Raw genomic sequence first — 15,083 nt, 5'->3', positions numbered from 1 at the left:
TGTTAAGTAGAAAATTGATAGTTTTTGGCTTGATTTAATTTTTGTTTTGTTTTTTGTCCAAATAGTTTGATAAGTGATTGATAGATAATATTACACGTTTTAATTTTTTAATTTTTTTTCGAAAGATAGACATAACTTATTCCATAAAAGACCGAGTAAGATGGCAATCAAATCCGTGATTAATTCAAAGCTCTCAAATTCCTGAACTATCCAATTTTATTTGTTGCCCAACTCCCCGAAATATTTTTCCCAGAATCCTCTTTTTTGAAAAAAAAAAGAATTAAGAAGAGCAAGTTATTAAAAAGTTAAATAAAATGTAGAAAATGAAGTTTGAAATCTTTTTTTTTTAATCATTTTTCCCCCAATTTCGTGGCCCTTGGGCCATGTTATTAAGCCTAAATTTGCTAAAACCTCCAAAGGATCGTTTTAATCAACAATAAAAACACACACATACACACGTTATGTCTGTCTGATATATATAAGGTAAAAAGGATTGAAATATGTGATTACAAAAAACGTAAAATTTTTTTAAAGAAAAAAATGCAATTCAACAAAATATATTTTTATGTGCTTATTTTCTCAATTTCGTAGCCCTTGGGCCATGTTATTAATCTTTTTAAATCAAAAAACACACACACACACCTCCATATATACACACACTAGTACCCTTTGGTAGATTATACTACAGTACTTTACACGAGTAGTAGTGGCCCAGTGGAGAAGGAAATCTTTTTTTTTTGTTTTGGCTGACGGAGTGGATGTCCGGATCAATTCTTACGGGACCCGACTAATCCCACTCCGGTCCGGGAGAAGAGGCCTCATCTCCCCGAACACGTTAATTACGGGACTCAAACCCTTGCGGGTATTGGACACCAGCTCAGGTTTGCTGAGATCAACCGAACTGCCCATGAGGGGCGGGGAAGGAAATCAGGAATACAATTAATGTAGAAAGCCGAATCTGTGTGGCGGGGTTTGGTAAGTTATGGGTTCTGGGTTGGACTGTTAATATGCTATTTCAGACCCTCTTGGGACTTTCAGATATATTGGGAAAAGGCTCCCATCATTATTGGCTTTTTGCACCCATTATGAAATTGAAGTCACCAAAAGGCTGCTTATTGGCTTATTGCCTCTTGGGACAGTGACAACTGAATTTGCAAATAGTATCAATTATGTCTTATTCCACTACAAATACAAAAGCATATACTTTCAAAAAAACACAAAATGAAAAAGATAATCTATAGTTTCTAGGATAGAAGTCTTGCTTAATTTTTTTTTTTGGCTAAAGATGAAATGTCTTCGTTGATTTCTTTTATTTTACTTGTTCGCTGAATATGAGTATCTTAATTATTGAAGGAGATAGGGCAAAGTTATTTTTTCTCATTATCTTTTATGTATGTATATACTATATTATTTCTCGCACATAACCACATTTTCTCTTATTTGCTCGTATATCATATAATGTATATCAAATAAGAAATTAAACTACAACCTTAGATTACTTTTTTTTTTTATCTCAAAACTAATAATGTAAATAAAAAATGATAGAAAGCAAGTGATAAAGAGAGGTGCTTTCCTTTTCTTTTTTCAAATCAATGCTTTAAATGCAAAGTCGTAATAACAATAAATTCTGATGGTGCAAGTAAAATAGCGACAATTTTCATTACATTTCTGGTGTTGGAATTGGATACCATGCTTTCCTACAGTGTCTTAATAGATTCATGAACACTATGACCCCAATGTTCGTTCTGATTTAACATTTTTCCTGAAAAGAAGAGGCAAAAAAAAAGTGAAAAAGTGAGGTATTTAATCTTGTGATTGTCCACTTTTAACTTCTTTAGCTAATTATTTCCTTTCTTTTCTTGATCTTATCCTTCGAGATGAAGTAATATGAACCAAAAAAATTTTAACAAAATACAATTCTCTCTTCTTTTTTGGTTTTTATGTCACACCAGGAAGGCCTTTTAGTACAGTAAAATTCCTTGGCACATACACATTTCTTGTTGTCTTCCCTACTTCTGCATAGTCTGCCTGAAGTGACAGAAAAGGATGGAGGTGGAGGAGGGGATTATTATTGTAATAATGCCTTCTGCTCAGCTTGTAAATGTTATCAGGGCTTTGCTTCACAGGTAACTGATGCCACAGGAAATGCTGTCTTACCTGCTTAACCCTGTGCTGCATTACAAGATACCTCCTGTGTGATATTGACATGAGTATAGTCTTCAAATTCGGTATATCCTTCTCGAGAACAAAAATGGCAAACTTTTCCCAGTTCAGAACTTCAAGGAATGGAGGCACATAATTGTCTGATATAATCATTGGAACACAGCCATACATGATTGCCTCGACTAACCTTGGACTGTTGACTTCATAACCTCTTGCACATATGCAGAACTTGCTGTTTTTCATCTGTTGGATGTAGCTATCCTTGCGCAAGCGACCAACTATCTTCATGTCAGGATCTTTGTTTTCCCAGTGTTGTAGCAGAAGAGGTCGAACATAGCCATGCATATTACCGGCAAAGAAAGCAAGGATTTGCCTCTGAGAAGGAGGTTTGCCTCCAAGACCTCTAGTTGAAGACACTGATGAATGCACATATGTTTCTGGAAGAGGTACATCCTTGCCCAACTGGAAGCCTTCTTTCGTATCAACATTGCATAGAGCTCTTATGCAATTAGCCATCAGTGTTTTAGTTTCCTCTGGAGCCTATAAATATGAGTAAACATTTAAAGACGCATAAACTTAGAAACTAGCATTTGATCATAGAGGAAGAAGACAGTCCTGAATTTCTCGTTTTAATAAGCTGGAAAAACATGTGAAAGGAATTAGTTAGAAATGCCTGGTAAAATTGCTCCAATTATCCAGCATTAGTTTAAAAGCGTACAAAAGTGCATGAATACTTACCCAGTCATGGCAAGCAACCAGAAAATGGTCAGCACCAGAAATTCTATTCAAGAAAGAGTACCTTGCCTTGATCATATCAAGGTAGTTTCTCAGATACTATTTTAAAGTGTCAAAACTGTGAGAATTGGGCACGTATACGATCTCTTCCAGAATTTGAGAACTAAAAGGGAAGTAAAATAGGAGCGCTTCTTCTGGATTAGTTTTAACATATTGTTTGCTTTCTTGCAGAAGATTCATGAACCAACCCTCTGAAGCATAAATTCCGGTGAGCCAGGCTGATGGAATACGGGTCTTTTCCCCTCCTTGTAGATAAAAATCTTAAGCGTTTTTTCCATTAACTCATAGCTCCTGCATTAATGGTTTGAAGTAGTCATACTACAGAAGTGTGACAATATAATTGGTCATATCGCACTGCAAAATGCAGTTCAATACAGCTGAAGAAATAGGCATTCCTTTTTTTTCTTCTTTGTAAAAGATAAAGTTGCCAAGAACATTTCAAAACTCTCAGAAGTTTGAATAACACTTCTCTGACTGACGAAGTCTTTCACACCTAATAAATTAGATTTTTGAAACTTCTGTATCTCCCTTCTTGCCCAGAACTTCTACTCTGGACTATACAGAAGTTTCCAATCCCTGTTAAGTAGATAAATTAACTTCCATCTTTTAGATATGCCACTGAATCCACACAAAAATGCATTCTGAACTGCAAGGTTGCACACTTGCAAGTTGCAACTGAACTTCGGGTCTTTTCAATTAAGTTCATGACATCAAGATTTAGAAGCACATGATCACCTTTTCCTATTAACAAGAGTTCAGAGCGGAACAGAAATTACTAAAACCAGCATTTGTAGATTGACAGGCTATGCCATTTTCGACCAATCACATTGATGAAATCTCACTGGGACCATGTCTGAGATTCTTCATGGTCAGGTCAAGCAAACAGAACAGTTTTCATGAAATGAGCCAGTAGTACTTTCAGGAAAAAGGATAAGTTCACCAATAGTCTATTCTACGTGAGAAACCTTGTATGCCACCACAGCATTCATATGGGGAAACTGAAGCCAATAGCAAGATTGTTTTGATGAAAACATTTCAGTCTAAACACTGAAACAATGCTTAGATAAGAGAACTTCCAGAACCTATAACTTCACTTATCAGCTTCTTTCTATTTGTCTCTCCTGTATTTTTTTGGCAGGCCTCATGCATGATCATGACTTTGAGCATACATATAGTAGTATACTGATTATTGCATCGGAAATAGTTATCATCGCAAAAATTCCTACCTGAAGAAAGAATAAACATTAAAGAAGTAAACACAATGGATTCGTAAAGATACAGGATTTCCTTTCAAACAACTTGAGCATTCTCTGAATTTGTCATCCATCTATTCAACTTAGAAACTCATTATATTGCAATTTAAGTGAAGGAGAATTGCTATTGTAGCTGAAATTTTTATGCTATTGATTAGGCTCATAAATTTTCATTCAACTCTGTGGTCTCAACTCTGGACCATAAAATGAATGACCAAATTGTAATCTTTAAAGGAACAGTCAGGTCACTTTATTGAGCAAAATGTTTCTCGTACCTGAAAGTTCAAGGTGGGAAGGGGCTGCAAGAGGAGTAGATAAAGTTTACTCCATGAGATGCTAGCCTCATGGTGTCTGTATCACATTTTAGATTTTTTGAGAATCCAATCTGAATAAAAACTAGTGTGACTATCGAAATCATCTGAATCAGGAAAAATCAAGCTGCTATCAACTTACCTCTCAAACCTTGAAATATTCCAGTAAATAGGAGCATATAAGCCAGATTTATCGTTGACAGTTTCCACTTTTTCCATCTCTAATCTTGGTTTGAGCAATTGTTTATCTCTAGCTGAAGACGGTAGTATCTAATGACAGATTTAAAGAAGAGAAGAAAGCATTAACAAAGGTCTTTTTATGTCAACAACAGCTCGTCCCAAATAACATTGAGGTGAATGTACCGTTGAATTGGGAGGCGATGAAGTATGTCTCTGAAACATGTAATTCAGCTCCCTTATTTTCACCACTGTTCTTTCTGTACTTTTGGTTGTTTTCTTGGTAGCGGGAACAGCTTTCTTCGAAGAAATTCCACCAATTAAGGCAAACTGACTCTGCTGCTGTCCAAGCACTACATCTTTGTCCAATGCAGTTGTGTTGGAGAGAATTGATATCGAAGGAGCTTTCTTGCGTCCCTCAGTATGTCCATGGTATTAGCATGAATTCACACCATTGAGAACAAAAAAGCACTTCCATGGTATTAGCCCCTGCTTTTCCCTTTCTAATCTCACTTGAGCAAACAGATCCTGAGTGATTATGTTTCTTCCCTGTAAATTTGCCAGCCATATGGCACATAAAAGGCAGAATTACATGCTTTGAACTTCACACTAAAAGCTTAAATATCACACATCACGGATTCTTGACTAGTAAGACTCTCGAGTGAGTGCTGACATCCCATTAGTAAGATAGTACTAACATACATCTCAAGAAAGAAGAGAAACAGCAGACTGAGAGCTGTAAAACCTGCAAAGAATCAAATGTATTTACCTCAAAGATGCTCATATATGAAATTCCAAGTTGCTATTTGCCTTAGTTTATTGTTAGCAATGGAAGCAAAACAATCCATCATCCTACCATAAATGGCATATTTAGAAGAGATGTGCATGGTCTCCAAGTTTTTCACTTTTTCTGCTTTGGATTTGGTTTAGTTGTAGAGTTGCTGTCAGGTGCCTTGTTGGCAGCAATTTGGCTTTCCAAGAATCGGTTATGACTTGGAAGCCATAAAAGTACAAAAGAGTGCCCCTCCAGCTATGGTTTTTTCCCGTATGGTTGAAAATTTTCTCAGGCAATTTACTATGATTTACGGTTTGAAATGGCATACTGGGAAAGTCTAAATTTACGGTTTGAAATGTTAATTAATTTGAAACGCATAGAGGGTAGCCATTGCTGATTATTGACACAGAATCCGTTTTGTAACTTATATTACTGACCAATGACAATGGATTATTTTTGGTAACTGCCACCACTGTAGCAATAATTGATATTCTTTTAATTGCCATTTTGTGCTGTCCTAAGCAAACAGTTTGTTAAAAAGAAAAAAGGATTTTGTGGGATTGGTAGCAAAATTTGTTTGAGTTCTTGAAAATATCTTTTGTTATTGCATGTGATTAATTTAAATTCGTCATATGCATGTAATTAATTTAAGTGGGTAGAACCTGAACTTTACGAAAAAGGAAGAGAAATATGTGTTGAATGGCAATCAAGGAAGGAAAATATATACTTTACTGTAAAAATTACCCCTTTTTTTCCCATGACTCTTAACTGCTATACAGCACATATTTCACTTCTTTTTGTTCAAAGTTCAATATCTACCTACTTAAAGTAATTACATGCATGATGATTCTAAGCAAAAAACAAAAAAAGAAAAAGAATATTGGTATTTCAATTTATTTGATCCAAAAAATTTAAAAAATAATTATTCTATAGTAAAAATCAAACCTCATGCTTTGAATATCCAAGAAATCTTGTGGTAATCTTCCCTTATAATGCCCTCTAGGTTAACTCAAATATTTTAATGGTCAATTTGATGAGTTGGATTGAAATAGAGAGTAAAGTGAAAAGAAATAAATGTTAGGAAGTAAGCTACACTTTGACCAAATTTTAAGGGAAAATTTTGAGATTAACCCAAAAATAAGTGTTGGCCAAAGTTTTTAAATTAGGGACTTGAATGGAAAAGTCCCTAAAAAATTTTCAAAATTCACTCAAGCCCTTATTTTCAACGATTGACCTTGATCAACCGTTCTTGGGGTAGTGCTGTCACATGGGATGACTTTTATTTTTTTTTTTTTCAACAAATTTCTTATTTTGGAGGACCAAATTGACATTTATCTTAAATATTTTAGAAAAGTATAAAATTCCTCCAATAGACTATCACAGTTTTGATAGTAGGTTTTAGACCATAGTTAACGTTAATTTTTTTTTTTTTTTTTGTCGAAATGATAGGATTGTCATAGTTAACGTTAATGGTGGAGATGTGTTTGATTTGCATTTGAGTAGATAATATTGATTTGAAGAGTACCAAAATTTTGTTGTAATTTTGTATGTTATTTTTTTTATTATCTACCTTTGTTATGTTAATATCTACATATATTATATTTATATTTATATTACAACATATAATTGTCACCTATGATCAAAAAAATCCAGTTCTTTTTCTTGCCATGATCAAATATTTAGAGATAAATTACTATTAACTTGTGTCTAATATTTGGAAATTTTTTTATTTTTGAGAAGATCATGATTTTTTAAAAAGTTAATAATGAATTTCAAGAATGCTCTTGAATTGCTATTTTCTCTAGTTTTTAAGCAATAAGGAAATTCGGACCAAATAGTTGGGCCTATTAGCCACATTCAACCTTTTGATGTCTGAATTGTGATTTCGCCCAACTTAAATTCCCTTCCAATTTCAAAAGTCCTAAACCCCAACAAAACCCCTTCTACAAACTCTCCCCAACTCTGGTACCTAAACCCAAGAATCCTCTCCTCTTCTACAAACAAGAATGGAGATTGACAGAGGGGATGGGCGCAAGCCAAATCAATTAAGACCAGTGGCTTGTTCTCGCGGCATTCTAAACCGTGCTCACGGCTCCGCCAGTTGGTCTCAAGGTGCCGTATTTCTCCTCCCCCTATAAACACCTCAACTCATTTCATGAGCAATTCGTTTCGCAGATGGTAAACCATTTTTTTTTCCAGAAAGCCCTTTTCTTTGATGGTTTCTCCATCAATTGGGACTTTCTGGACTTAATTGTGTGTCAATTTTAATATTTTTCACATGGGTTTTTATCACTTTTTTCTGCCTTGCTTTTCTTGAAATTTTTTTGTACCGTTTGTCCAAGTATGATTAAAGTTACGGTCTTTGGTTTCTTTAGAGAGTGAATTCAGGATTTTTTTTGGAATTTATGCTAGATTTTTCTTTATATTAAAGATAATTGTTTAATTTTTGCTCTGAAATTGAGGGATTAGGTTCATGTTGAATTCTTTACCCATTCATTTTAATTATTGGAAAATTTTCGTGTGTTGATGGTGTGCTTTCATCTCCCTGGTTTTGGCATTAGGAGAAACCAAAGTTCTTGCTGCAGTTTATGGACCTAAGGCTGGGACAAAGAAGAATGAAAACCCGGAAAAGGCTTGCTTTGAGGTCATATGGAAGCCTAAAACAGGGCAGATAGGTGAGATTCCTGTGTGTAGATAGACTGGTCTTCCTTATGTGTTGAAGAGTGGAGATATGTACACTCTTTTAATCTGTATAAATTTGATAAATGCTTAGGGAAACCCGAAAAAGAATGTGAGATGATATTGAAGCGGACTTTGCAAAGCATCTGCCTTTTGAATGTTCATCCAAATACCACCACATCGATCATAATTCAGGTGATTTTACTGAGCAGTTGAGTCAGTCATGACGTTTGATGATATAGACAACGAGAATAGTAGGAGTATTATAGTTGCTTTCAATATCCAACTAAAGTTCAGAATCACAATTAATAGGTTTTGGAGAATTGAAACTTTATCTTTCCAAAATTTGAATATGAAGTATGAATTTATGACTCTACTAGTTCTCTTGATTAATATAATTTTTGTTACAACAATCACTGCTTACCAGAAACAGTAATAGTTTCCTGCAAACCATTTTTGACCTAGGTTAGCTACTTACATCTGTACATTCTATTGGTAAACAGCAAAGAGGCTATAGTAGTTTAGCAATTTATAGAGTCATTAAAAGAATGCTCGAACAACAAAAATGTAAAGAAAATGAAGTTGGAAAACTAAATCATGTTAAGTTAGCTTGACTTGAATCTAAAGGAAGTATGACTTATCATAAAGCATAGCTGAAGGCTTAATTCCAGTTCATATTAATCCATAGTCTGCCGAATTTCCCTTAAAATCTCAATCAGCACGTGGATTGTTGTTTCTTCTATATTTGTGGTACACATATTTCTTTCAATTTGTGATTCTCAGGCTGTGGTGTTATCATTAATTGTCTTACTCTAAGATTTGTGCTTGCGGGTTCTGAGAGATGTCAAGCATGAATTTTATTTTATTTTGCAGGTTGTAAATGATGATGGTGGTGTATCCTTCATGATCATAGTTATCAATTTATGATACTGGCCTTAAACTTTTTATAGTAAGAATATTTTTCCTGCCACTAAACCATGTTGATTTGGTGGCGAATTTGCTTAGTCCCTCTTTGAGGCTATTATTTTCTATGATGGAATTTCCAGAGGAGGATTCCTCAGAGTTTTCAGAATCAGAAGAGGAGGTTGTCTCTGTTTCTTCTGATTCTTTTCTTGTGAGATTATCTTCAGAGACTTGTGAATATGTTGAAATGTATGGGATTGAGTCATCATGAAGATCTTTCATCATCGAGGAAAGAGGATTTCATTTTAATCAAAACGGTGAAGCTATTTATCATTTTCAGGATCCAATCTCTGGTCATATTTATTTTGATATATGTACCGAGTGTAAAGGGAGCTTGCTGCTGATTAACTAGAAAAGTCAAAGCAAATAAAACCAGAAGAAACAAAGGGAAAAAGAGTGAAAATTAGGATTTTAGTCGACCTTGTTAAGAAACTATTCTCAGTTGGAATCACATGGACTCCTTTCCTTTTTTCTTTCTTTATTTTCTTTGGATCACATTCATTTGTAAGCGATATTATTGTGATTGTAACAATTATGACTGCTTCATATAAACTTTTTGCACCATTTTACTCGATTTTTCTACTCCTTTGGTCACATGTCCAGAAACTAAACACTTTGTAGGGGATTCAAATTTGGATATGCACTTCACTTTCGTCAGGTAGCATCCTTCTAAGGAGGGATACTTTATCTTTTAGTTGCTATGGACATTAAACAATTCTTGCAGTATTCATGCACCACTTCTTGCTAAATTGCAGTACTTGTTTAAAGTTTGTCTTCTTTCTCTCGCAACTTCCTTTATTTGTTGATGTACTCCTTGATTACAGTTTTTAAGCTTCTCCCATGTGCCATCAATGCAGCTTGTGCTGCCCTTGTGGATGCTGGCATTCCTTTGAAACATCTTGCTGGTAAATGATTTTTTATTATTCTCCACCTTATTTCAAGGAGAAAGAACTAACTAATTGGTACTAATTGTTTTTGCTGGATACTTCAGCTGCAATATGCTGTTCTCTAGCAAAAAATGGACGGGTTCTTTTGGATCCTAACAAGTCAGAGGAACAGGTGAGTTTTGTTTTTCTTTGTATAATTCATTCTACTGCTTGACAAATTTGGATGTACTTGTTTTCAATTCTGTGTCTGTTTTCTGTTTCAAAAATATATATAGCTTATTTATGTCGTCATTTCTGAAGTATTGTACTCCTGGAGTAGTTCATTCCAATTTCTTCATGAAGCATTGTTCTTGTGCTTTTCTTTTTTATTATTATATTTTTATAGGAACACGATTATGAAACTTTTTTGGTGAAGATATGTCTTAAAATAGCTATTACTCAGTCATATGTACTAACCTGCATCTTTACAAGCATTGTTTAACGATGGCAGAACATGAAAGGATTTGTATATTTAGCTTTTCCCAACTCGATTCAGTCCGTGCTTCCTGAAGGATCATTACAAGTGGGAGGTGAACCAGTGGAACATGGGATTATTACATCTGTCACACATGGTGGAATGTCAGGTGCCTGCCATACATCTCTCTGAGTCTCCAGTTTAATAACTTGAGCTTCTAAACTTCTGTTTTGGGATATTTCGAATGATTGCTACCACACACTGAGTATTTAATCTAGGGCGGCTCTTGATGATAGCAACCTTCTATAATGTGACAGCTGTGCTGTAAGCTGTATAAATTAGAAGTATAGTTGCCATCTAACTTCTTTATCAATCTATGTGTTGTTAGCAGTTTGCAGGCTTCAGTTCTTAAGTTGGAAAATGGTTAGTAATGAATTTTGTCTTCCAATGCTTATTTATGGTATGATTCTGAGATCACACTTTATGGGGTAGTTTACATTTTGACCCTGAGGGATTGGCTAAATGACACAAGGATTCAATCAGGTTTGAGAGCTAAAGTACAACTTCGTCAATGAAGGGTCAGCAACAGTATTAGAAAGTAATAGTAATAGAATTATTGACAAGTATTTGAATTAACTTGGTTACTAAATAGAAAAAGATATAAAAAAAGTAGGACATTGATAGAAGGCAAGGTGGCAACAAGGTTACCAGCCCTTTGCATGTTACTGCTATCCTCAAGCTGCTTTTGCCTGTCCATTGCCTCTAGGCCAAGTCTTGCTCCCTGACCAGAAAATAAAGCGACCTGACCCTTTCGTCTTTACCCTCCCCAGCCATAACTGACATTATCACAATCCTTCCGAAATTCATCTCTTTACCAGACTAACTACCTGGTTTGGCCTAATTTCGCACTCCTGTTGCCGCTGCCAGCCCCTCACCTGCATCCCCTAATATACTTCCAATCAATTGACCTCTGATTCTCTCTCCTCCCCCAAGTGCTGCAATCAGCTTCAATCTCCACACTGCCAAGCTTGTTTTCCTTTCCCATCTAATCGGATTGTGTGTTTTTACACACCCACAGAAGTTAAACATACTTAAATCACACACTATTCATGGTGCAGAGAAACCAATAGTAGTCTATGTTTCCTTATAGACATGCCAACTGGATATAGTGATTCACATAGACACCCCACCTTCACACGCACTAGCGGGAAAGTGAGGAGTGCTGCTTGGTGAGAATCTGTCAAGGATGTTGAGTGTTGATTGTTGGACTTTCTTCGTGGAATACTTGTATGCTGGTGGTTTTGGTTGGAGGTTTGGGGAGAAGAAGGCATTTGCGGTGGTCATTGTGTTTATGGCAAGGCATTTTGTGCGAGGACTGTCAGAAGCAAAGAAAAGTTTTTCTGTTGTAATTTATAGCGTTATTATGCTATCTTAGTGGGTGTAAGAGTCATATTGTAGATTTTATTTCCTTGTTCACTCTTTTCTTTGTATTGCCAAATATAACACTGTGGCTATATTGTCTACAGTGGATGATTACCTTCTTTGTCTGCAACGAGGACGGGCTGCATGTGAGAAGTTATCTGTCTTTATCAGAAGCAGCTTAAAGTGACACATTCCAATTCACCTGTACAACTTTTGTGGGAGTTTAGGATGCTGGGAGGCGGCGAATCATCAGTTTTCTTCTACCTCGGCATCCTCGACTGCTAAATGTTTGATAAGCATTGTTTTCTTTTGGTTGAAATTCCATTTGAGCTTTTGTTATGGGGTGTGAATCGGCTTGCATGAGCCTGTGATGCCATGTACTGATAATCTTCTAGATTTAGCATGTTTCGTCTGTAATCAGCACTGGATGAATGATGATGTATATCTCACTGCAAAGTTCTTTTGCAAGACTACTTATTTTACCCATTTTGTCACTTTTTAAGTCGGTTGTTAAGTATAGCTGCGGAGTCTTTTATGCGTGGAAGATGATAAAAATCAGTTTCAATCCAAACCAATTGAAGATAAGCCATTTTAATAGCAGTGCTTGGAACCTGATATTCTTTGTTTTCTAAATTGCAACAAGATACCGATTTAATTCTATAAATGCATCAAGAGCGAAGCTAAGAGTATAAACAAATTAGTCTATACGTTAATAGACAAATGTATAAACCCAGAGAAACTAAGAAGGATGCCCTAATAACAAAAAAAAAAAAAAACTCTTTAAGATCTGCCATATACATATTTTTTGGGTTGGAGGATACTCCCCCTTGCCCCCCCTGGTGCCTACGCTGCTGATTAGGAGGGTGTAAAAGTGGGTGTATGCCTATGGTTACTGCTTACCAGAAGTGACTGCAAGAAACTGAAGTTTCCTTAGGTGGACTCCATCAGAATTCATAGGGCTTCAAAGACTTTTGGAAACGATTGATTATTAATTTTAGTGGGAGTAAGACGAGGATTTTCGATAAAAGTTTCTAAAACTTGATAGGATTTTTTTTTTGTTTTATATATATATATAAAGGATAAAATCCTGAATTTTTTCTTGCCTAAAGTCCTAATTAATACCTATTCTTAAAGTTTTCGGTTGGCATGAAATGTTTCTAAATATTTTCATTTAGCATCTCATCCTACGTTAATTCTCATTTGGTGATTCTAAAATTCATTTGTTGCAAGTGCTGTGAATATTTATGAATTGTCCCCCTCCCAACCCCACCACCCCCCCCCCCCCCAAATTAAAAAGAAAAAAGAAAAGAAATCCAGGCTTTGCCATTGCTCCGAATATTCCACAATTTGATCCTTACATATGAGGTCAGTCTGCACTAATATTTTGGTATGACCTTTCTACCAATAGTGCAAACAATGGTCCCTTATCTTGTCTCAAATGAGGCATTACACTTTACTATCAGCCAAACCAGTTGATGACAAAAACCAATTTAGTACGTTTTTAGGTGTTCATTGCAATTGACAATTACGTGCTCTTTCTTCTCTTCGTCTTCGTCTTTTTCAACATATGCTACTCTTGTCTGACTTGACAAAGTCTAATGGTTTAGGAATTTTCTTGGCAAAGGGGTGAGGAATCTTGAGAAGCAGACCGGGAAAATCATTTGATTCTCCATTCATAGAATCGTTTGGTTCCTTGATATTTTCTTGGTAAACTTTACAATGAAAATTTCAATTTAATAATGTCTTGTCTTTCATTTATAGGGCACTTTAGCCAGAGATTACTTTTCCTTAAAAACAAAACAAAATACTTTTAATTGCCCAAACAAAAAATGTTGTAACTAAATTTTTCCTCACCGGGGGTAAGATAAGACATTTTCTTTGTTCCCTTTTTTTTTTTTGTTTTTTCAAACGAATATTATACATGAAATTATATATTGCATAAATTAGCTTTAAGAATGTGTTGTTAATTTGCTTACTACACAATAAACATTAAAACTAGAGCTTGAAAGTCGCCTTGTTGAAGTATCTACAACCTTGAAAAAACTATACTATATTATAATTAGCTCAATTTTAGACTATAGTTAGTTTGAAAAGTCATTGTTAATTCACTTGCATTGTCATGTGTTAAACGAAACAAACAAGAAATCCACGAGGTCTATAACAACAATGAGACTGTTTTTGGCACAGGAAATAGATTTGGCAAGCTATCAAAATATGCCACTAAAACCCTGGAAGTGTTGAAAGTTCATCATCATGAACCAACAAGCAGCAGCTAATAAATTATCGTAGATCGACCTGTTTTTTTTGCCTAAATATTACTCCTACTAAACAATAGGGATCACACTAATCACTCTCGAGTGATTTGACAAATTGTAAGAATTGATTCTATCATGGTCTTTTATCAGTATAATGTTGGTCGGATTTGGTGTGAAATAATGAAGTTGTAAATTTATTAAAGGACAAGCGGCCACTAATAAATTTGAATAGTAGGGGAACCACACAAATCATTCTTGAGTAATTCGACAGCCTCAAATAATTAATCCAACTGAGGTTCATCATTATTACTCCCTCCGTCCCACTCTGATAGTCCTGTTTTCTTTTTTCGTCTGTCCCAAATTGTAGTCCACTTTCCATTTGAAAAATGTAGTTGTATTTAAATTTCCTAAAATATCCTTATTTAATGTAAGTTGTTGTTACTATAAACCTACTCCATTTAATGAGAGTTTATTCTTTTTTTTACCATCAATTTAAGTTCCCATAAGGTTGTACTCTAATTAATGTGAGAGTATTTTAGAAAAATAGCTACCTAAATTAATTGTTCCAACAAAGTTAACTACTTTTTCTTAAACTGTGTGAAAAAAGAACCAGAACTATCAAAGTGGGACGGAGGGAGTATAAGTTTGGCTGGATTTGGAATATTGAGAAACGAAAATGGCTTGATTCCCTTTTGTAGGATTTTGCTTATTCGTCTTTTCTTGTTTTCATGAGAAAAAGGTGCGTGATTTCCTATGTTCTTTTAGTCTTAGTCTGTCACTTTCTGCTAACTAGCTATAACAAACACGTAATTCCACTATTGGTTGAAGTAATGTGACATTAATGCATTACACTAGGGTCGATCTAGTGACCTTTCCATTATTAGGTTTAGAATTTGAATTCTGTACCAATGGTGAGATGTAGATAGAAAAGAGTGAGACGATACAAACA

At 35.1% G+C, this 15,083-nt stretch overlaps 2 protein-coding genes across 2 annotated transcripts; one reads left to right on the top strand and one right to left on the bottom strand.

The window, feature by feature from the left end:
- Positions 1-1,938: 1,938 nt before the first annotated feature.
- On the bottom strand, positions 1,939-5,586 carry LOC113706130 (uncharacterized). The gene is made up of 10 exons (XM_072061134.1): positions 5,556-5,586; positions 5,373-5,444; positions 5,172-5,248; positions 4,886-5,116; positions 4,665-4,792; positions 4,487-4,562; positions 4,128-4,184; positions 3,924-3,998; positions 2,902-2,967; positions 1,939-2,703 (listed from the first exon to the last, which is right to left on the bottom strand). Exons 1-10 carry the CDS (start codon positions 5,584-5,586, stop codon positions 1,939-1,941), a joined length of 1,578 nt encoding a protein of 525 aa, XP_071917235.1.
- A 1,764-nt stretch (positions 5,587-7,350) lies between these two features.
- Positions 7,351-12,361, top strand: LOC140004010 (exosome complex exonuclease RRP46 homolog). Its single transcript, XM_072061681.1, has 8 exons — positions 7,351-7,586; positions 8,036-8,149; positions 8,248-8,348; positions 9,027-9,047; positions 9,949-10,021; positions 10,108-10,175; positions 10,494-10,626; positions 11,984-12,361. The coding sequence occupies exons 1-8, from the start codon at positions 7,481-7,483 to the stop codon at positions 12,064-12,066; spliced, it is 699 nt and encodes a 232-aa protein (XP_071917782.1). The 5' UTR covers positions 7,351-7,480; the 3' UTR covers positions 12,067-12,361.
- Positions 12,362-15,083: the final 2,722 nt, after the last annotated feature.

This window comes from Coffea arabica, chromosome 8e, assembly GCF_036785885.1.
Source record: "Coffea arabica cultivar ET-39 chromosome 8e, Coffea Arabica ET-39 HiFi, whole genome shotgun sequence".
Taxonomy (NCBI): domain Eukaryota; kingdom Viridiplantae; phylum Streptophyta; class Magnoliopsida; order Gentianales; family Rubiaceae; genus Coffea; species Coffea arabica.
This window is presented reverse-complemented; position numbering and strand designations above follow the sequence as displayed.

Bases quoted from the DNA above. Each gene is read 5' to 3' on its own strand.
- LOC113706130 (XM_072061134.1), bottom strand. From the start codon at position 5,586: ATGCACATCTCTTCTAAATATGCCATTTATG. The intron at 4,563-4,664 runs GTAAGTTGATAG...AATGTGATACAG, and splicing joins AATATTTCAAGGTTTGAGAG to ACACCATGAGGCTAGCATCT. The intron at 2,968-3,923 runs GTTTCTCACGTA...GATATGATCAAG, and splicing joins ATGCTGTGGTGGCATACAAG to GCAAGGTACTCTTTCTTGAA.
- LOC140004010 (XM_072061681.1), top strand. From the start codon at position 7,481: ATGGAGATTGACAGAGGGGATGGGCGCAAGCCAAATCAATTAAGACCA. The intron at 8,349-9,026 runs GTGATTTTACTG...TTTATTTTGCAG, and splicing joins CCACATCGATCATAATTCAG to GTTGTAAATGATGATGGTGG. The intron at 10,627-11,983 runs GTGCCTGCCATA...TATTGTCTACAG, and splicing joins CACACATGGTGGAATGTCAG to TGGATGATTACCTTCTTTGT.